At 42.0% G+C, this 23,586-nt stretch overlaps 1 protein-coding gene across 1 annotated transcript; it reads left to right on the top strand.

Annotated features, from left to right (window-relative positions):
- The first annotated feature begins 211 nt into the window (after positions 1-211).
- Positions 212-13,004, top strand: dnajc15 (DnaJ (Hsp40) homolog, subfamily C, member 15). The gene is made up of 6 exons (XM_024389538.2): positions 212-375; positions 1,239-1,290; positions 8,629-8,702; positions 9,453-9,532; positions 9,882-9,952; positions 11,558-13,004. Exons 1-6 carry the CDS (start codon positions 268-270, stop codon positions 11,626-11,628), a joined length of 456 nt encoding a protein of 151 aa, XP_024245306.1. The 5' UTR covers positions 212-267; the 3' UTR covers positions 11,629-13,004.
- The last annotated feature ends 10,582 nt before the right edge of the window (positions 13,005-23,586 follow it).

Raw genomic sequence — 23,586 nt, 5'->3', positions numbered from 1 at the left:
AAGAATACAATTCCCTTGGAGCAAATAGAAAATGTATTAGGCTACTGCCATCTATGCGAATTATCCCACTATGTAGCCTATATATGTTATAACATTTAATTAGTTTGTTTTTATGTGGTTCGTTGATTTATTTACATTTTCCAGATTTCCACAATATTGTGCAAGGTGGATCACCCGTTCGTTCTGTATTACGAAATGTTTTTTCAATTGACTCTGGTTGTCCGCTCAGACGCTCCATAGTTGTGTCCTTCAAGTGACAGCGGCATCATGGCAAATGCTGGCAGCAGGGTATCTATTGAAGGAGAAACTATGCGATATGCTGAATACAATTCTCAATCTAAAATCAGGAGTGAAACAGAAATCGACAAAAGACTTGTAAGTATATTTTGTTGTTTGAATTTTTGGTGGATAACAAGCGCTGGTTATTTCACAGGCCTGCAGCTAAGATAGCTAGCTAGCTAATGCCAGAACCTTCTATTTACTAGCAATTAGCTGGTGGATAGTTACAGTACTAGCAACAGAAGGTTGTGTCATCACGGTGATGAATCTAGCAGTCGCCAGTAACATGAATGTCATATAACAGGCTGTGATGTAATCAGTCGGCTGAGTGACTCAGGCTTGCAATGAAAACTGCGTTAATTTTTGTTGTTGACTGGTGGAAAAAGTACCCAATTGTCATACTTGAATAAAAGTCAATATACCTTAATAGAAAATGACTCAAGTAAAAGTCACCCAGTAAAATAGTACTTGAGTAAGTCTATAATTATACATAAATATCAAAAGTAAAAGTAGAAATCATTTCAAATTCCTTATATTAAGCAAACCAGTCCGCACCATTTAATTTTTTAAAATTGTATTTACGGATAGCCAAGTGCACACTCAGACAATTTACAAACGAAGCTGGTGTGTTTAGTTTGTCTGCCAGATCAGAGGGAGTAGGGATGACCAGGGATGTTCTCTTGAGAAGTGCGCGAATTTAACAATTTTCCAGTCCTGCTAAGTATTAAAAATATTTGTAGTGAATGCTTGTGTGTGTCAGGCATAATGTATGGAGTAAAAAGTACATGATTTTCTCTAGGAATATAGTAAAGTAAAAGTATGTTGTCAAAAATATAAGTAGTAAAGTACAGATGCCCCCAAAAAACTACTTAAGTAGATCTTTCAAGTATTTTTACTTAAGTATTTTACACCACTGTTGACTGATGGATTGTTGTATTGATATTGTTCTGTATCTTCAGGGTGGTACTCTGATAGCGGTTGGCCTTGGTGTTGCTGCTGCAGGCTTTGCAGGTAAGAAATAGTATAATATACACACACACACACACACACCTTGCTACAGTTTGTATGCCAGATAATGTGATATAACCAAAGATTTTTGGTGTTAATTACAAGTTTGCCCATACAAACCGCTGCCATAAATTCTTTAACTAACCTGGTATTGGCGATAATCACTTCGTTCTCGACCGGGTCGATTCGGTCTTATGTAGAAAATTTGAAATTGTGTTTTTTTTAAACTTTCGATAAAAGTAGAGACCCGGAGCTAGAAAATGGTATATCATACACTACAGTTGAGGAACAGTGGGTAAGTAATTCTGCTTTGAAAGTTGATAAACTTGTAACCACACTTTTGAGAAAATGGCCCTTGAATGTTTTTGTAAACCTACTGGAGAGTTCTTTTTTGTCTACAGCCATTTATCAGTGTTCACACCCTCTTAAGCCTTAGCCCCACCCAGCTCTTTAAGGATATACATGTGTTAAGCAGTGCGTACGGTAGTGTACTAAACAACCAAATATTTCAAGACTAAAGTGTGGTTAATACTACGTCTATCGACATGTCTGTAGACAGTTGTCGCAGTGACATCATGAACATTCTATAGTCATCCGACATCAAACTTGTCGATAAAAAAGACGTGCTGCATGACATCAGCAGCCTGGTGGTCCAAAATGGCATCACTGCTATACCACACCAATAAACCCATCCGTTAAACAATTAATTTAGTATATGTCAGTCTAACAAACCAGGCAACTAAAGGCAACTTTGTAAACAATGTTTTTGTTCATTTCTAGCTTGTTAGCTAACGTTAAGTTAGCTGGCTAGCCAGTTCAAATAATGACCATATCAGAGCTGAAACATCTTAACTTTCTTATTTACAAGTTAATGATGAGCTAATTACAGAAAATAATTTACTGTTGTGAGAGTGATGAAATAAACGCAGGGCATTCTACCGGAGAATTTTAGAACTTGGACACTGTCTCATTGGCCTAATGTTATATCCTAATTTTACTTTGGTGCAGGTCATGTTGTGCTTTACATTACCATCTCTGGTAAACACTTAATTTCAAATAAAATCAACATTTATTTGTCACATGCACAGGATACAGAAGGCGTAAACGGTACAGTGAAATCGTTACTTGCATAGGAGTCTCTTGTTTAGACATGTAGCAGGCTAGCTAGCTAAACAATTAACCATAATCCCAACTCATAACGTTACTACCATGCTTAAATCTGCAGGTAGCTAAAGCTAACCAACTAGGTTAAATGTTAGCTAGCTAACATTAGGCTATAACTAGCAAAGCAAATGGCTTTCTGAGATACAAATACAGTTGAAGTCGGAAGTTTACATACACCTTAGCCAAATACATTTAAACTCAGTTTCACTTTTCCGGACATTTAATACCTAGTAAAAAAAAATCCATGTCTTAGGTCCGTTAGGATCACCACTTTATTTTAAGAATGTGAAATGTCAGAATAATAGTAGAGAAGGATTTATTTAAGGTTTTATGTCTTTCATCACATTCCCAGTGGGTCAGAAGTTTACATGCACTCAATTAGTATTTGGTAGCATTGCCTTTAAATCGTTTAACTTGGGTCAAACGTGTCGGGTAGCCTTCCACAAGCTTCCCACAATAAGTTGGGAGAATTTTGGCCCATTCCTGCTGACAGAGCTGGTGTAACTGTGTCAGGTTTGTAGGCCTCCTTGCTCGCACACACTTTTTCAGTTCTGCCCACAAATGTTCTATAGGATTGAGGTCAGTGCTTTGTGATGGCCACCTTGACTTTGTTGTCCTTAAGCCATTTTGCCACATCTTTGGAAGTGTGCTTGGGGTCATTGTCCATTTGGAAGACCCATTTGCGACCAAGCTTTAACTTCCTGACTGATGTCTTGAGATTTTGCTTCAATATACCCACATACTTTTCTTTCCTCATGACGCCATCTATTTTGTGAAGTGCACCAGTCCCTCCTGCAGCAAAGCACCCCCACAACATGATGCTACTACCCCCGTGCTTTACGGTTGGGATGGTGTTCTTCGGCTTGCAATCCTCCCCCTTTTTCCTCCAAACATAACGATGGTCATTATGGCCAAACAGTTCTATTTTTGTTTCATCAGACCAGAGGACATTTCTCCAAAAAGTATGAGCTTTGTCCCCATGTGCAGTTGCAAACCGTAGTCTGGCTTTTTTTAATGGTGGTTTTTGAGCAGTGGCTTCTTCCTTGCTGAGCGGCCTTTCAGATTATGTCAGTATAGGACTCGTTTTACTATGGATATAGATAATTTTGTACCTGTTTCCTCCAGCATCTTCACAAGGTCCTTTGCTGCTGTTCTGGGATTGATTTGCACTTTTCGCACCCAAGTATGTTAATCTCTAGGAGACAGAACGTGTCTCCTTCCTGAACGGTTTGACGGCTGTGTGGTCCCGTGGTGTTTATACTTAAGTACTATTGTTTGTACAGATGAATGTGGTCGTTCAGGCGTTTGGAAATTGCTCCCAAGGATGAACCAGACTTGTGGAGGTCTACAATTGTTTTCAGGTCTTGGCTGATTTCTTTAGATTTTTCCATGGTGTCAAGCAAAGTGGCACTGAGTTTGAAGGTAGGCCTTGAAATACATCCACAGGTACACCTCCATTTGACTCAAATGATGTCAATTAGCCTATCAGAAGCTTCTAAGGCCATGACATTTTTTGGAATTTTCCAAGCTGTTTAAAGGCGTAGTCAACTTAGTGTATGTACACTTCTGACCCACTGGAATTGTGATACAGTGAATTATAAGTGAAATGATCTGTCTGTAAACAATTGTTGGAAAAATTACTTGTGTCATGCACAAAGTAGATGTCCTAACCGACTTGCCAAAACTATAGTTTGTGAACAAGAAATTTGTAGAGTGGTTTAAAAACTAGTTAATGACTCCAACCAAAATTAGAAAATCTGGAGACCGGTGTTTTATGCAACAGCATTCTGTGTGTTCACTTTGACTCCCTCCTTATATTTGTAATCAAATACCAGAATTTTCTTAATCTCCTTAGCTATCAAACTCTGCGATCAACCTCTGGGCATTCCACTGATTTTAAAACTCGGTCACCTTCTTCCGTGACAACAACACTTGATCACAATTTCATATGACTGTCTGGTTCAAAGAAAATGTTTTTACCTAAGTCAGAGATTTCCTCATTGCCTGATTAATTTTCAGAGTCAGCATGGCACGATTGTCCTCCAGAACAGTGGTTCTCATCCAGGTCCTGGGGATCCAAAGGGGTGCACATTCTTTGTTTTTGCCCAAGCACTACACACCTGCTTCAAATCATCAAAGCCATTTGATGAGTTGATCATTTGAATCAGCTGTGTAGTGCTGCGGCAAAAACAAAAATGTGCACCCCTTTGGGTCCCCAGGACCAAGATTGAGAACCAGTGCTCTAGAAAGTGGAGAGCATTAGCAACACCTTTGCAGTTCTTTGTGATATCTTTCAAAAAAGTCGCATTAGAAAGGCTTACCAACGCATTCTGAGCAGCTCATGCATATTATAGACAGAAGCATGCTACATGGCAGACCAATCCGAACTCCTCTCTCGGCATGTCCAGCCCATCAATAACCTCAGCAAATCATGGCTAGCGGGAAGGTCATAATTTAACAATTTTATTTGCATGTACAGATGGCATACAACTTTTTGTTATGAAAGCTCATGAAAGTTCACATGTTCCAGAAGCCATTTCTACCCCAAAAAATGCATTTAGATTTTTTTTTAAATGCTTACGTTCAAATGTCTCGCCTGTGAAGTCATGACGTGCAACATATGCCTAGTTTCCTGAAACAAGTCACACATGTCAGTGTACAGTTGCAGGTGGCAAATCCATGTTTTGTAAAGCAAGAGACAGTTCGTCACCATCTTAGCTGCCCACATCTAGCATTTCACAGCATTTTGCAGGAACTAGTTGTTTCTATGCAACACTACACATATGCAAGAGGCATATCTCACTTGATACAAAACATGGATTTTCTATCTTTCTGAGTTTTCTCTGGTGTTTGTAGAACCACCTGCAACTATACACATGTATAAGATAAGTTTTTCCAGAATCAAGATCGAAGAGAGTACCGCCAATACCAAGTTAGTTGAAGAATTTATTGCAGTGGTTTGTATGGACAAACCTCTAACGTCCAGTAATGGACACCAAAGATCTTTGTACGCCAGATAATGTGATATAACCAATCACACATCCATGTGATTTAGAAAGTTGGATGTCTTACAAAACAGTATATTCCTGTCATTTTATACAGTGATAGTACAGATATCATGTTGCAGAGCGCAGCAGTGAATAGGCACTATGCCATTATCCGCATTGGTACAAGTGTCAGTAAGCACAGCTGTTTTGTATAGTGGTTAATAGTAAGGCAGTGTGTGGTCTGCCAGTTGCCACAGAGTTCGGGTAATGTGAGGTCAGTGTTAGTTGTCGTGGCGGCTTTGAGGAAGAGCACAGTCTAATTATCCTCTCAATGTAAATGGAAAGGCCAGCAGCAGGCCATCCATGCACGTGCGTGTGTGCGGTCCCTTCATAGTTGATGGACTTTCAGCTTTGTAGTTTTAGGAAAACAGAACTTCCAGGCAGCCTGGAGGTGGAGTAGTGGATTTACACCGCCCACTCAGAACATGTCAGTCACCAGGTTATAAATAATGCCCTGATTACTCCCTGAGCTTAGCAGCATGGCTCTCATACATGACTGAGTGGTTTTGTGTTTTTCTCTTGGAAACCAGCTCCTCCCTCCAGAGGGGTTTCTGCTAACTTCTTGTGTGTGTGGACTTTATAAACAGAGAATGTTTGGCAGGGTATAGATGCTGACTGGCTCTATGTGGGTTTGGAGAGTGACTGCAGCTTACCAACACAAACACTGACCCAGTACACACCAATGATACACACACCCACACACACACTCCGATACATGTTACACATAGAAGACCAGTCCTTATAGCCTTTAGCCGTGCCCTTATCCTACTCATCCTCTGTTCGTCTGGTGATGTAGAGGTTAATCCAGGACCTGCAGTGCCTAGCTCCACTCCTACTCACTGGTGCTCTCATTAGTTGACTTCTGAAACAGTAAAAGCCTTGGTTTCATGCCTGTTAACATCAGAAGCCTCCTTCCTAAGTTTTTTTAATTCACTGCTTTAGCACACTCCGCCAACCCTGATGTCCTAGCCGTGTCTGAATATTCTGAAATTTCCATCCCCAACTACAACATTTTCCGCCAAGATAGAACTGCCAAAGGGGGTGGAGTTAGCCTACAGAGTTCTGTCATACTATCCAGGTCTGTGCCCAAACAGTTCGAGCTTCTACTTTTAAAAATCCACCTTTCCAGAATTAAGTCTCTCACTATTGCTGCTTGTTATAGACCCCCCCCCTCAGCCCCCAGCTGTGCCCTGGACACCTTATGTGAATTATTTGCCCCCCATTTATCTTCCGAGTTGGTACTCTTAGGTGACCTAAACTGGGATATGCTTAACACCCCAGCCATCCTACAGTCTAAACTAGATGCCCTCAATCTCACACAAATGATCAAGGAACCTACCAGGTACAACCTTAATTCCTTGAACACGGGCACCCTCATAGATATCATCCAGATCAACCTGCCCTCTAAATACACTTCTGCTGTCTTCAACCAGGATCACTGCCTCATTGCCACGGTCAAACAACCACCCCTCATCACTGTCAAACGCTCCCAAAAACACTTCAGCGAGCTGGCCTTTCTAATATACCTGGCTCGGGTATCCTGGAAGGATATTGACCTCATTCCTTCAGTAGAGGATGCCTGGTTATTCTTTTAAAGTGTTTTCCTCACCATCTTAAATAAGCATGCCCCTTTCAAAAAATCTTGAACTAAGAACAGATATAGCCTTTGGTTCACTCCAGACCTGACTGCCCTTGACCAGCACAAAAACATCCTGTAGCGTATTGCATTAGCATCGAATAGCCCCTGCGATATGCAACTTTTAACAGAAGTTAGGAACCAATATACACAGGCAGTTAGGAAAGCAAAGGCTAGCTATTTCAAACAGAATTTTGCATCCTGTAGCATAAACACCAAAGAGTTCTGGGACACTAAGTTCCATGGAGAATAAGAGCACCTCCTCCCAGCTGCCCACTACCGTGAGGCTAGGAAACACTGTCACCACCGATAAATCTATGATAATTGAGAATTTCAATAAGCATTTTTTTGACAGCTGGCCATGCTTTCCAACTGGCTACCCCTACCAGGGTCAACAGCTCTGCACCCCCCACAGCAACTTGCCCAAGCCTCCCCTATTTCTCCTACACCCAAATCCTGATGTCCTGAAAGAGCTGCAAAATCTGGACCCCTACAAATCAGCTGGGCTAGACAGTCTGGACCATCTCTCTTCTAAAATTATACCCCTATTACTAGCCTATTCAAACTCTCTTTCGTATCGTCTGAGATTCCTAGGGATTGGAAAGCTGCCGCGGTCAGGCCCCTCTTCAAAGGAGGAGACACTCTAGACCCAAACTGTTGTAGACCTATATCCATCCTGCCCTGCCTTTCTAAAATCTTCGAAAGCCGAGTTAACCTCTCTGCGCACGGAACCCGGTAGCAGGCTGAAATTCGACAACATACGGTGATCGCTACATAAATAGTCATATTAAACATTCATGAAAATACAAGTGCCTAGAATCTTGCTAATCCAACTGCGTTGTCAGATTTAAAAAAGGATTTACTGCTAAAGAATACGATGTGATTATCTGAGGATAGAGCCCCATTAAAAAAATATATATTTCAACCAGCACAGGCGTAACAAACGAATTATAAGAATCCAGCTTCAGTGATTTTTGTATCTCCCTTACTAACTTAAACATCAGCTGTCAGAGCAGCTTACTGATCATTGCACCTGTACACAGCCCATCTGTAAATAGCCCACCCAACTACCTCATCCCCATATTGTTATTTATTTTTTTGCTCCTTTGCACCCCAGTATCTCTACTTGCACATTCATCTTCTGCACATCTATCACTCCAGTGTTAAATTGCTAAATTGTAATTATTTCACCACTATGGCCTTTTTTTTTGCCCTACCTCCCTAATCTTACTACATTTGCACATACTGTATATAGACTTTTCTATTGTGTTGTTGACTGTACATTTGTTTATCCCATCTGTAACTCTGTGTTGTTGTGTCACACTGCTTTGCTTTATCTTGGCCAGGTCACAGTTGTAAATGAGAACTTGTTCTCAACTGGCCTACCTGGTTAAATAAAGGTGAAAAAAAACAATACAGGACAAGAACATAACTTTGGTGACCAGTGGAAAGGGGTCTGTTTGTGTAGGACAATAATTATGTACTGTGTTTCAGGTCGTTATGCCTTCCAGTTGTGGAAGCCTCTAGGACAAGTCCTGTCACAGACTGCTAAGAAGATGCCCACCTCTGTAAGTAACCCACTAACTTGGTTATGTGGTTCATCACAATCCTAAATGGAGATGAAAACGTGTCTAACCATGTAGACCTATATGTTTTTTTGGGGCAACTTCTAATGAACTCCAACTGATTGTTAGTATGTCTTGGTACACTGTATTCTGAAACTATGCATGATCAACGATGACACCCGCTGGTTTTGCTGAAAACTCTCCCACCACGCTACAGACGCATATTTGCAAATCTGGGGGATTCATGAATTGCCCCATCAGATAGTCACCAAGCACCAATGTTTGTGGTATAGTACTTATTCCACTGACTGTCTGTAGGGTGGGTAGTTGGTGGACTGACTCATGGTCTTCAGTTTCCCCTGCTTCACCTGAGTTATGGCTCCACAGACCAAAGGCTCCCAGACAGGGTGATGCACCCACTGCCCTCTCTCACCTGTGTGTGTGTGTGTGTGTGTGTGTGTGTGAGTGTGTGAGAAAATAAAGCAGTGTGTGACGTGAGATGGATGAGTGATCAGACCTCACACTGCGTGTGTCTGGCAGTTTCTCCCAGTGTGTACTGTGTGACAATGAGGCAGTGCTTGACCGAAGGGAGCTAATGAACCCTATGTACCACAGAATGCACTTCCACCCTTCTTACTCTAAGCATTTACACTAACGAGTAAAAGAGGATACATTTCTAGACAGTCAGTGGGTGAGTTGAATCATTTCTAGGTGTGTGTGCACTTTCAGTACTAACATCTCTTCTCTCTCCAGACCTTCTCATCACACTACTATAAAGGAGGGTTTGACCAGAAGATGACTAAGCGAGAAGCCAGCCTCATCCTTGGTATTAGGTAAGACTGGCGGAAGTGTGTGTCATGCTCGCCTGTTTGTGCGGGTGTGTACTCAATGTTTTATTTCAGTCTGTGTTCATGCTAAGGATGTGTTTGATTTCTCTGTGTCTTTGATGGGTTTATATTAGTCATCTTTCTTTTTGGTTTAGTTAAATTTCACACTGTCAATCAGGGAGAAGAGAACAGAACACCTGAATAGTTTAGTGGTCAGAAGAACTCGATGTTCTTACTGCAATTTGTGAATGTGATTTGACCACTAGATGGTGCTGTAATCCTGTGCTAAATCTGTGTGTAGCCCTATTTTGTACATTCTTCTAATCCCAATCCTGTATCTCTCCCCCCCCTATAGCCCGACCAGCACCAAGTCCAAGGTGAGAGATGCCCACCGGAGTATCATGGTCCTCAACCACCCAGATAAAGGTCAGTTGACAGTTTAATCCAATTTACTGGACATGAGAAAAAACAGATTGGAGACAACGGAGTTAATTATACAGTGATGATCTCCTATTACTGGTTCTTGTGTGAACAGCATATCACCTGTCTTTATTGAACCCATATACAAGGTGTTTTTCCCAGCGTCAGGCTTGTGCACTCGCCCCCTCTCCTCTATCAAGGTTAATGGTCTCCCTCTCCTGAGAGGTGTGTACACACACACACACAAAGTCACGCTCATACACAGCAGCTAGTTTTACACACCCGTGCACAGTGTTTTTCCCTCTCCTGAGAGGAATACACACACACACACACAGCATGTAGTTTTTACTCAGTGTGAAATGAGAAATGGCCTGTGGGATTCCTCTCTGACTGGGCGATAAGGGCTGAGGTGACAGAGAGAGAGAGGGAGGAGTTAGAGAGGGGGACAAAGAATAAATAGGGGATGAAATATGGGGCTATAAGCTCTATAGGGTCACCTGTAGGAACATCCATCAATACTGTCATCCTTGGATATGGCTTTGTGTTCTGTTTCAGGAGGTAGCACAGTATCTATTATAGTTCATTTTCATGTGTTTGGTTACTGGGACATCGATGGAGAAGAGAGGGTAATAACCCACAGGTTCTCTGTCTGTCAGTTAGCTAGGTCTGGGCAGGAAAGAGTGGACCGATTCCTGGTCAGAGTAATGGATTGGAATGATTGGCTAATTACCTCTCATTATTTCCTGTATTTGAGCCAATAAGGCCCAGTGAGCAAGATGACGCGATTTCAGAAAGGGAATCAGACTGCTCTCTATTTCTGCCTCTCTCGGCCTCTAGCCCTGTTTTTAGTGTCTTTCCTTCCCTGTGAGTGTGCTGAAGGCCGTGCCAGGCCGGCTCTGTGTTTGTCAGTGACTGATTAGCAGACTAGTTGAGGCCTTCGTCATGCCCTGCTCTCTGTCACTGCAAACAATAACACTCATTTATTACCCTAAACACACACATACATTTCTGCTTCTGCTGACACAAAACACACCACCGGGGGGGGCAGTATACACACATGGCTACTAAGAAAGTGTTGTACACACACCTGTGCCCTCAGGCTGTCTTGGTAGTGTCACACAGCAGACTACTACTCCCAGGATGCTGTACTCATTGACCCTGTGAGCTGAGCAGACCACTCTGCCTCAGAACACACACAAATCTCTATCATGTGTTTTCAGAGCAGTGTGGTGGGGGTAGGAGACGAGGAGAGGAAGTCACTTTAGACTATTAGTATGCGACCCAACCTCCGTTTGTGCTAGCTCAGCATACACCCATTTCCTGTGCTCCATAGTGATTAGTGTTCCACCGTGTGTTAAAGCACTATAAAAGGTGATTGGATGTGACTGAGCCTACTGAAGTCCTCTACTCCTGACAGTAGATGTCACTGAGTTGTTGTTTTTTTCATGCCTGGGGAAACAGCTTGCATGCCATGTGTAGACTGTTATATTGTTCTTACCTGGAATGGATAGAGGGGTGAGAGAGATGGAATGGGGGGGACGACAATGGGAGGAAAAAAGAGGATTAAACAGACGGGCATTGATGAGAAGCGGATGTGTGTTCTCTCTCCAGGTGGATCTCCTTACATGGCCGCCAAGATCAACGAGGCCAAGGACCTGCTGGATAAAGACCAACGCCGCTGATAAAAACTACAGTCCCCATCACCCCTCTGACCTCCTGGACTACAGTATACTACAGATCTATTTATTCCAGCCCTACATTACCATCCCCAGAGACTATTCTGAAACATTTTTCCTGAACAAGGATATCTTTCAAGTTGAAGGTCACCTGTAGTTAACTTTACAAAAGTCAACTGTAGTCTGTTGTAAATACACTGTACCATAAGATACAAGAGAATAATATTCCATAGAATAAGAAATTCAAACCTTTCTGTTACCTTTTTATTCCTCTGTGTGGTAAAGACATTATGACCACTGTGAGATTAACAACACACTGACAGAGACCAAGCCTAGCTGAGCAGTGTGTGTGAATAACACGGTTAGTAATTTATCAAAGTTTGCTGAATAAAGCATTTTCTGTAATGGTAATCAATGACACATTATTGTGTTTCTGTGATTAGTCCCTTTCCTCTGCGCTGAGATGCCATTGTAGTAAACGACTAACAGTGCTGCAGCATCTGATGAGGGAGGGAATATTGGGTAAGAGCTGTTTTTGAAGCTCCTGCAGTGAGCTGTGACACTTTACTTTAAGTGAGCCATTTCACCAGCAGCTTGCAGTAGGTTTTTCCACATATCTAGGAGGAAGGCTAGACAGCCATGTAATCTGCACCATGTTGCAAATGCTTTCATTCCAGCATGCTTTAGCTAGGCATCATTAAAAATCACCTCATTCTGGTAGAATGCAGTTCCTAACTGATGTTCCATTGAACCATGTCCGTCTGTTGGAAAGCTATTGATTATCATGTAGAGCAGCGATGGGCAACTTTTATGGCGGCCACAACAAAACAAAACTCAGATTTTTATTGGTCCGTGGGCTTTCAGGACGGGTCCGCCAGTGGCCCATCCCTGATGTAGAGGGTGAGTGCGTCAGGCGTGTGCGATAGTGTCTGCACTGTTCGTGTGTTGCTGTAGTACAGGTTAGGGCTCTGTGTGCTTGGCTGATCTCTGCTGTCCCTCCTGTGGATGGGTCTATTTCTAGCTTTCCTCTCCCTGCGAAGAACCCACATGACCCTCCTGAGCCTCTCTCTCCCTGACCCCTCTCTCCCACTGCCCCCCCACCCATCAGGGTATCTTTCCATTACCATGTGTGAAAAGATTTTGCTTCGCCAGCTTCCTGCTGTCCAAAAGGTTTGTTTTGCCAAGCTTCTGCATCTGTGCGGTACTGCCATGCTGGAGAGAGGGGAAATGACTCGCTTTTATAACCCACACCTCGTAAAAACTCGAACAGCTTGTGCACTATACATATGCAGGGCTCTGGGAATTTGCCGCAAAAAAAAAGAAAATGTAACTGCCAAAATAAAGGAAACATTTGTAAATGAGAATAAAGTATATTGAATGCTTGCGCTTTTTCGCATGTCTGGTTCCTGAGTTAATTAAGCAATTAAAAACATCCCATCATGCCTAGGGTCATGTATAAAAATGCCCAGTTACCCATTATTTTGGCTACCATGGCTAGAAGAAGAGATTTTAGGTTGTGTGCGCACCTGTCACCAGATATCAACCTAATTGAACACTTCTGGAGCGGTGCCTGAGACAGCGCTTTCCACCACCATCAACAAAAGACAATTATGTCATTTCTCGTGGAACAATGGTGTCGCATCCAGACACTTACAATCTATGGCAAGGCGCATTGAAGATGTTCTGGAGGCTTGTGGTGGCCCAACACCCTATTAAGACACTATGTTGGTGTTTCCTTAGGCAGTTATCTGTATTTATACCATGGCATTGTTGAATACTGATTGGCTTGAAGGGCATTCTAGAGTTTGCATTATTTAAGTAATAAGGCCCGAGGGGGTGTGGTATATGGTCAATATACCATGGCTAAGGGCTGTTCTTAGCACGATGCAATGTGGAGTGCCTGGATATAAAGCCCTTAGCAGTGGTATAATGCCCATATACCACAAAACCCTGAGGTGCCTTATTGCTATTATAAACTGGTTACCAACATAATTAGAGCAGTAAAATGAATTATGCAGCGCCATGTGTCGTGAATGCAGATTTTAGAGAAACAAATGTCATACATATAAGTGTCTTATATTGGCTGAAAGCTTAAATTCTTGTTAATATAACTGCACTGTCCAATTTATTGTAGCTATTACTACGAGAAAATGCCATGCTATTGTTTGAGGAGCGCTCCTAACAACAAAACACTTTTCTTCACCGCGATAGGTTTGATAATAATTCACCTCTGAAGGTGAAATGTGTACTTACGTTCTGAAATCTTGCTCTGATTTATCATCCAAAGGGTCCCAGAGATAACATGAAGTGTCATTTTGTTAGATAAAATCCGTTTTCATATCCTAAAAAGCTCCATATAGCATGCACGATCGAGTTTGTATTTCCACTCGTTCAATTTACAAATAAAGGAATCTGTGAAAATCTAACCCTAAATGTTGTTTCAACCAGTCAAATCACGTTCGTATGTATTCCTCAGAGATCCTAGAACGTAACCAGACTTCACTATATAATTAGGGGTGTAGTATATCCAATAGGACACCATATTTGATCAGATAGCGACGCCTTCATGGCACGCCGATGATGCGGGCGGCCTTCACTTGAACAACTCTAACTTTGTCATATAAGCACCAATTGGGGTCAAACAATGCTAGCTAGATAGCCAATGAGCTGGACTTTATGGGAGTATCCGGACCCAATCATAAACCAGGTATTTACGGGAGTATGAGCCCATCATAAACCCTATATCTGTCGTAAAATGTAGCTACTAACCTTGTACGACAGCATGCCTTTTCCTTTTGGACTAAAATTATAAGAATATTCAGAGTTATGAAGTTATGAAAACTGGTTGTTTTGCAAATGTTGAACTTATAATATGGCTACTAATACTGGAAAAGCTAAATCAAAGTCCAAGTATACAGATTTGACGATATTCTTGCAGAAAAATGTAATATGAATGCAAATGTCTCCTTCACGATTTGCCCAAATGTACCTGGCTGACTTCTCACTAAATGTCATGTAGTTCGCTCATACTTCAAGTTATCCGTCTGAACCTTTGCACATACACTGCTGACATCTTGAGGACACCATCAGAGTTACAACCAGAGTGATGGCTGGCACAGGGACCTTTCTGTTGCATTTCAAAGATGGTGGTAGAAAAAAACGGTTGTTTTTTTCTTTCTATTTTCTTCAACCAGATCTTTGTGTTATATTCTCCAACATGCAATTCACATTTCCACAAACTTCAAAGTGTTTCCTTTCAAATGGTACCAAGAATATACATATCCTTGTTTCAGGGCCTGAGCTACAGGCAGTTAGATTTGGGTATGTCATTTTAGGTTTTACCAAATTAATTAGAGCAGTAAAATGAAATGTTTTGTCATACCCATGGTATATAGTCTCTTATAAACTGTGTGGTTCGAGACCTGAATGCTGATTGGCTGACAGCCATGGTATATCAGACCATATAGCACATGTATTTGTACTGCTCTAATTACTGTAGTCACATGTCAAACTCTGCTGGCCGTGAAGTGTAAAATTGAATAACAAGGTTAGATTTGACAAAAATACAAGGCTATCTTGCTAAAATATATACAGTTTAAATAGATATTGATTTTAGCGTTGGCATAGTCTCGTAGTGAGGAGCCTATAAAACGTAGCTCGGTTCATAAACATATTTTTGGGAATTCTGAAATGTGTTGAAATAAATTACCAAACTATAAAACTAACTATAAAACTAACGTAAACTCACTTTTGTACATCACCTTGGTCCGTACAATTGACCTTATTTTAGCGCCACAAAAACGTAATACTTCCAGATCAACTGTAATGTCAATACCATTGTAAAGCACAATTTCTCCCCTTTCCAACCAAATCAACTACATGACCTAAACGCTGCCTGTTTCTTTGATTCAAGAAGACAATGAGCTCCGTCGGGTCTTTTTAAAAATGACGGGTGGGGAAGCGAATCTAATGCGTGATAGTGAGAAGGAGAGATATTGTGTGGCAAAACGGCTTTTTTTCACTCGATCTGTCCAACTTATCGCCTCTAAAATGTAAATAAAACACTATAAAGAGTTTATAATATGTGTCATTACATACCTATTTGAAGGTTTGTGTCGAATTTGAGTCGGGTTTTTAGGGCGGTGCTAAAGTGATCTTCAGAAGTAAACATTGTCTTTTGAGAGTCATGATCGCTTGCAGTGATGACACAAAGAATTACTCGGTAACCTGCTTACCCTGTCCCTTTCTTGTTTTTAAACGGTGAGAGAAGTGTTACACCTGGTGGAGAGAGGCTGTAAGACAGAAATAGTTGATTTACTCGTGCTGTACGTTATGGCGTGACACGTCACGATGTAACGGAGGGTCAGTTTTCTCAACTTTTCTCCAATATTATAGAGCCATTACCATGTCGATCAACGCTTGAATAGAAACGTAGTTCACACCCCAGATTTTGAAGTCAACACAGTCGCTACAGTCCTATTAGTTTTCTTTGCAACCTCGTTTGAATGTCACGGTTGTGCACATTTGTACGGAATGAGTTTACGTTAGCCAGTTATGAGTAACTGTAGCTAGCTACCTGACAGGAGTGCTAGCTAGATACGTTAGCTTACTAGGTACATTAATAGCATTAGGTTGGTTGTTTTAAACTCAACTTCCAGATTTCCAAGGAGGTTGCCTCTTCGATCATCACTCTTTCTCGCTTGGGCAAGGGACATTTAAGGTACACTCGGGTGTAAAACGTCATTCAAGGGTTTAGGGCCGAGGGCTGTCTACTTTGAGTTGAAACGCCGCCGGACTGATGGTTTAGTTAGCTAGCTAAACTACCAAGCATGTTTGTTTTGTTACCATGGCAACAACTGTAACTATCTAGTAAACTTGCTAGCTACTTCTGTAGATGTTGAACACATTTATAGCAGCAAATGTGTTACATTATACCCATCGTATTAAAGTTACAATCAACTCAGGGCTCAATGCATTCTCTGGAAAATAATGCAACTCAGTGGAATGTCAGTTCCACTCCTCTAGCACATCGTTGAACACACCTTCCACGTCTTTCATTCTTTTCCATAAAACGCATAGGCCCTCATTGATCATTATCCCAACCCTTACATATCAAATGTTTTGCATAAAGATATCACATGATATACCCTGAGACAAGAATGGACTCAGGAATGTAATTGTGTGGCATGCCTGTTGTGATGAGTCAGATTCATCACATCTTTCATAACATTCTAGACAGAGCATAGCATTCCAGAGCAATCTATTGAGTTCTAGAATTCCGTCACTCTTGCCATTCTAAACTCATTGGATGCATTGTATCCTCAGGTGTATCCTTAGCTGCTGTGGATAGACTCTGGCAGACAGACTGGCAGGCACGCAGACAGGCACACAGACAGGTCTTTGATCCACATGTCTGTTTCCTCTCCTCTCAGATAGCTATGACAGAGCAGTGCAGTAGCACTGCAGCCGCGTTGTCCTCCACGTGTCTCTGAGCAGCACACCATCAGATCAAGACTCTCTCTGTCCCACTAATATCTTTCCACTGTTAATATCACAATAACAACCCAAACCATATGGCAGAGTATCCAGCAGTCACATTGAATATTTCCTCATTCTTTCCAACTGGCAGCAGAAAGCAGTGAGATGAATGATCATATGGTCCACAACAACAGAATGTGAGAGAGAACTAAAGAGTGGACGTGTAGCTCAGGGAATGTACTCTCGCCATGATCTAGATTCTAGAGTATTTTGGACGAATGTGAGTGTGCATGCATAGATACATGTATATCTCATTCTAGTTCTGTGTGTGCATGACAGTCTCAAGGTAGAGGGTTGTTTAGCTGACAACATCCTAGTTGAAAAGAGGACATGGCTAGTATTACCAGTGACTGATGCTGAGATACACAGTGGTCTCTGCTCTGAGCTCTGATCACAACAACACCACCAGACAAGTCAACTGCTCTGCTCTGTTCTCCCTCAATATAATTACTTCACACAGATTGCTTAGAAACTGTTATTCAACATTCTGTTGTTTGCAATGTTAAAATGTCAAGATGCACTTAATTAGTTGCAGTAAAGAGGTCAATGGAACTCAACCCAACAATGGAAATTCCATGGAAACTTGTGTGGGAAAGATCCCAAATCTCCTCATTGCCCCCTAGTAAAATTTGCCTACATTTAGGGTCATCAACCTGTCACAATCGTGTGTAGGATAAACGGACCAAGGAGCAGCAGCGTACATAGAGTTCCACATGTTTGTATAAATTAAACTCACCAAAAACAATAAACAGCAAACGAACGAAACGTGATGTCTTGAGTGCTCACAGGCACTACACAAATACAAGATCCCACAAAAACCCAGTGGGAAAAGGCTGCCTAAATATGATCCCCAGTCAGAGACAACGATAGACAGCTACCTCTGGTTGGGAACCATACCAGGCCAACAAAGAAATAAAAAACTAGAGCACCCACCCTAGTCACACCCCAACCTAACCAACATATAGAATAAAAGGCTCTCTGAAGGACAGTGTCAAAACCACTCTTGATCTGCCAACTATGAGACCATATGACAGGTTAATTCGTGGTGGCAATAATTGCATTGAGATAGCATTTCAAAGATTAGCACATAATGTGTAAAAAACATAGTTTTGTTTTTAACTCAGTGGGATAACTCAGTGTTGTGGTGCACAGATGATCCTGGTTCACACGCACGCACACACACACACGCACGAACGCACGCACGCACGCACACACACAGGCTACTGCTCTGCTGCAGCTCCGCTTCTCATCCCCTCATCTTTTGACACTCAACTAAAATCTCTCCTCTACCTGTCAGTCCTCACCTCTCAGATCTTAGAGGATTTCTCACCTCCTGCAGCTGTGCTGTCAGACACACAGGAGGACTAGAGGTTCTGTTCAGATGTAGGCCAGCCAGAGAAGTTACACCATCAGCCCTCAGGATGTCTGCTCCAGGGCTGGGCGCGGTGGAGTGTCTGTCTGGCAGAGAGATGGCTGGAACAACACATGCAGTGAGGCCTCAGTAAAGAGGCATGACATTTGAAGCTTTGAAACAGGTGGAATGTGAAATGCCTCAACGCTGTAAACAAAGACACACAAAGGCCCTTGGCTAATTAATGCTGTCAACAGACATCATTAGAACAGGCTGTCTGGATAATGCTGCTGCTGTCTGCACTCCCTCGGCTGCTAACACTACTGATATTTATAGATGGAGCCCTCATTTATACACACACACTGACATTAGCAGGCAGACACAGGAGCACACACACACACACACACACACAGACACACACACACACACACACACACACACACACACACACACACACACACACACACCTACCTAAGCAGACAGACAAGCACACCTCAGCTTAGAGAAGCAGCAACAGATTTCTTGACCCAGAGGCATACGTGTTGGCATCCTAGCTGACAGTCCGCAACTCTCTCTCTCGCTCTAAGAGATTTATTTGCATTGTAGAAATGACTGTAAATAACCGCCATGTCATTGAAGGTCACAATGACGCAGTACTGCAGCTGTTGTCTATTATCATACGTAAATCAATTCTCTTTGTTTACTCCTTACTGTCATATGGGCCCAATCATAACTGGAGATAGAATACAAGTGGATAAATCAAACATTTGAACTGTTGTGTAAATCTTACATTATGTCAATGGGAGATTTCCTCAATTTCCCTAGACACTTCCCAAACTATTTCAAATGTTATGGTTTCCTCTTGTCTTGGCCTTTGTTTCATGTCGACTGATATAGATGATAGACTGTATGGGTTTCCAAAATATTGCCTACACTCCACCTATCCTGGGTTTTCAGATCCAAGCATAAGAAGGAGAGGAGACAAGAATAGAAGCCAACTTGACACAATGAAAGGAGATGAGTATAGTAACTACTGCAGAATATTGAGACTCTTGGATTCCAGCTCCCAGCAGACAACTAGACTATACGACCTCTGTATCTGCTAGCAGCTAGCTGGTGATGTCACACACACCAGAGAACAAAAAAACAGAATTGGCAGAGAGAGATCATGAGCTCATGGGCTCCTGAGTTCTTCTGCAAAAAAATACAATTAGAGTTTGATAAATGTAGATAAACTTGGATTTTTTTCTGCAAGGACTTCTACAGAATACTACCCTACATCAAAACCTTCAAACCAAATCCCATTCTTAAAACCTTGACTTTGGACAAAATAATGTTCAGTCTGAAACTACTTCTGATGCCAAAAAGTAAAAGATAAAAATCTCTAGGCAATTTTGTTATATAAAGCTTAATAAATAAGACTACTAAGCTACCAAAGCTGGCTGCAGCTTCATTTGGGGCAGCAGGGTAGCCTAGTGGTTAGAGCGTTGGACAAGTAACCGAAAGGTTGCAAGTTCGAATCCCCGAGCTGACAAGGTACAAATCTGTCGTTTTGCCCCTGAACAGGCAGTTAACCCACTGTTCCTAGGCATTGAAAATAAGAATTTGTTCTTAACTCACTTGCCTAGTAAAATAAAGGTACAATTTAAAAAATAATAATAATGAAGTGAGATGTGTGAAAACTCTTGAGCCTAACAATGGCAGCAGTGTTTCACAGCCTCCCCCACCCAAATGCAGAGACCTTTGAAGCCCCCTGTGCCATGGCACATCCCTGTGCAGATGTCATCACAGTAGAGTACCCCTTGGATATTAAAAATAACACTGCACAGAATAAGTGCAAAAAGAAGATCCTCAAGGACAGTCCAGAGACATTTGCTGACTGCCACAAAGAGGTAAGTAACTTAACTTTTCACACAGACCATCCCCTGGCATGGCACGGTGCTACAAGAGCCGGGTGGAAACTCAGAATGACTTGTCAACGTGTACAAGTCTGGGACAGTAATGGTGCAGGGCATCCTCAAGCAGTTCCAGCAGGACTTTTACGGGATCAAAGAGAGAGCACAGCAGGAAAAGCTCTCTCTCTCTCTGTGATGACTCCCCCTTCCTGAGTGAGTCTGATCACACCTCTTCAAACTTTATCCTGCAAACGAGGATAGCCCCCCCCAGCACTGAACACACCCAGGTCCCACAACTGCCCTGCTCCTCCATCATTGAGAGGACGGCTGGCTGCACTCTGGACTGAGGTGAGAGAAATTAAAGAGGATGGAGAGGAACACATGGCACAGCTAACAGCACTGAAGGAGGAGGTGAGAAAGCTGAGGTGTGACAGAGAGCAAGACACTCCTCCAGAGAAGCCAGCAGAACAGCCCACCTCAGACCTGGACCATAACCTCAACACCAAAATTGGACAGACAACACAGGACCCCCAACCCACCCCCCGATAGCCCTCCTGACAACCCCCACACATCCACTAAGGACACTCAGTAGCCAGAAACGGTGCTCCTCGTTGATTCAAATGGCAAATACATTCAAGAGAATAAGCTTTTCAACATGCTCTGCTCACACCTACTGTTACAATCTCATCCTGGAATATACAAGGTCTAAAGTCACCTGCCTTTGGCCTAAAGAGCAGGAACCGTGACTTCGTCAAAGAAATTGGAAATACAGACATTGTCATCCAACAAGAAACATGGTATAGAGGACATGGACCCACTGGTTGACCTCTAGGTTACAGAGAGATCCAATCCACCAAACTACCAGGTATGAAAGAGGGTATGCTAATTTGACAGACCACGTACTCAACCTGCACACCCTAATTGACAAACAAACCAAAACAAAGGCAAAGTCTTCTCATGCTTTGTTGACTTCAAAAAAGCTTTTGACTCAATTTGGCATGACGGTCTTCTACACAAATTGATGGAAAGCGGTGTTGGGGGAAAACATACAACATTATAAAATCCATGTTCACAAACAACACGTGTGCAGTTAAAATAGGCAAAAAACACACCATAAATTCCACAGGGCCAAGTGTGAGACAGGGATGGAAGTTAAGCCCCACCCTCTTCCACATACAGTTTAAGTTAGAAGTTTACATACACCTTAGCCAAATACATTTAAACTCAGTTTTTCAGAATTCCTGACATTTAATCGTAGTAACAATTCCCTGTCTTAGGTCAGTTAGGATCACCACTTTATTTTAAGAATGTGAAATGTCAGAATAATAATAGAGAGAATTATTTATTTCAGCTTTAATTTCTTTCATCTCATTCCCAGTGGGTCAGAAGTTTACATACATTCAATTAGTATTTAGCACCATTGCCTTTAAATTGTTTAACTTCCTTCTGGCCCATTCCTCCTGACAGAGCTGGTGTAGCTGAGTCAGGTTTGTAGGCCTCCTTGCTTGCACACACTTTTTCAGTTTTGCCCACACATTTTCTATAGGATTGAGGTTAGAGCTTTGTGATGGCCACTCCAATACCTTGACTTTGTTGTCCTTAAGCCATTTTGCCACAACTTTGGAAGTATGCTTGGGGTCATTGTCCATTTGGAAGACCCATTTGTGACCAAGCTTTAACTTCCTGACTGATGTCTTGAGATATTGCTTAAATATACCCACATAATTTTCTTTCCTCATGATGCCATCTATTTTGTGAAGTGCACCAGTCCTTCCTGCAGCAAAGCACCCCCACAACATGATGCTGCCACCCCATGCTTCACGGTTGGGATGGTGTTCTTCGGCTTGCAATCCTCCCCCTTTTTCCTCCAAACATAATGATGGTCATTGTGGCCAAACAGTTCTATTCTTGTTTCATCAGACCAGAGGACATTTCTCCAAAAAGTACAATCTTTGTCCACATGTGCAGTTGCAAACCGTAGTCTGGATTTTTTTATGGTGGTTTTGGAGCAGTGGCTTCTTCCCTGCTGAGTGGCCTGTCAGGTTATATTGATATAGGACTCGTTTTACTGTGGATATAGATACTTTTGTACCTGTTTGTACCAGCTTCACAAGGTCCTTTGCTGTCGTCCTGGGATTGATTTGCACTTTTCGCACCAAATACGTTCATCTCTAGGAGACAGAATGCATCTCCTTCCTGAGCGGTATGACGGCTGTGTGGTCCCATGGTGTTTATACTTGCATACTATTGTTTGTACAGATGAATGTGGTACCTTCAGGCATTTGGAAATTGCTCCCAAGGATGAACCGGACTTGTGGAGGTCTACAATTTGTTTTCTGAGGTCTTGGCTGATTTCATTTGAATTTCCCATGATGTCAAGCAAAGAGGCACTACATTTGAAGGTAGGTCTTGAAAAACATCCACAGGCACACTTCCAATTGACTCAAATTATGTAAATTAGCCTATCAGAAGCTTCTAAAGCTATGACATAATTTTCTGGAATTTGGAATCTGGAATATCCTCCGTGTACAACATAAAACATAAAATAATGCATGCAGAGCAGAATTGGGCCAATACAGAATACCTGACCACTGTGACTGGCCCAAACTTAAGGAAAGCTTTGACTTTGTACAGATTCAGTGAGCATGGCCTTGCTATTAAGAGAGGTCGCTGTAGGCAGACAAGAAAAGACAGGCTATGTGCACACTGCCCACAAAATGAGGTGGAAACTGAGCTGCGCTTCCTAACCTCCTGCCAAATGTATGACCATATTAGAGAGACATATTTCCCTCAGATTACACAGACCTGCAAAGAATTTGAAAACAAATCCAATTTTGATCATCTCCCATATCTATTGGCATGAAATACCAGTGTGCCATCACAGCAGCAAGATTTGTGACCTGTTGCCACGAGAAAAGGGAAACCAGTTGAAGAACAAACACCATTGTAAGTACAGCCCATATTTGTTTATTTTACCTTTTGTACTTTAGCTATTTGCACATCGTTACAACACTGTATATAGACATATGACATTTGAAATGTCTCTATTTTGGAACTTGTGTCAGTTTAATATTTAATGTTCACTTTTTGTTTATTTCATTTTATGACACAAAAACAGAGCAAGGGAGAGTAAGAACATACATCATGGACCACTACTGCATGCTGTCTGTGTACAAACAC

This window comes from Oncorhynchus tshawytscha, linkage group LG26, assembly GCF_018296145.1.
Source record: "Oncorhynchus tshawytscha isolate Ot180627B linkage group LG26, Otsh_v2.0, whole genome shotgun sequence".
NCBI classification, from domain to species: Eukaryota; Metazoa; Chordata; class Actinopteri; order Salmoniformes; family Salmonidae; genus Oncorhynchus; species Oncorhynchus tshawytscha.
This window is presented reverse-complemented; position numbering and strand designations above follow the sequence as displayed.

Bases quoted from the DNA above. Each gene is read 5' to 3' on its own strand.
- dnajc15 (XM_024389538.2), top strand. From the start codon at position 268: ATGGCAAATGCTGGCAGCAGGGTATCTATTGAAGGAGAAACTATGCGA. The intron at 1,291-8,628 runs GTAAGAAATAGT...ACTGTGTTTCAG, and splicing joins TGCTGCTGCAGGCTTTGCAG to GTCGTTATGCCTTCCAGTTG. The intron at 9,533-9,881 runs GTAAGACTGGCG...CCCCCCCTATAG, and splicing joins AGCCTCATCCTTGGTATTAG to CCCGACCAGCACCAAGTCCA.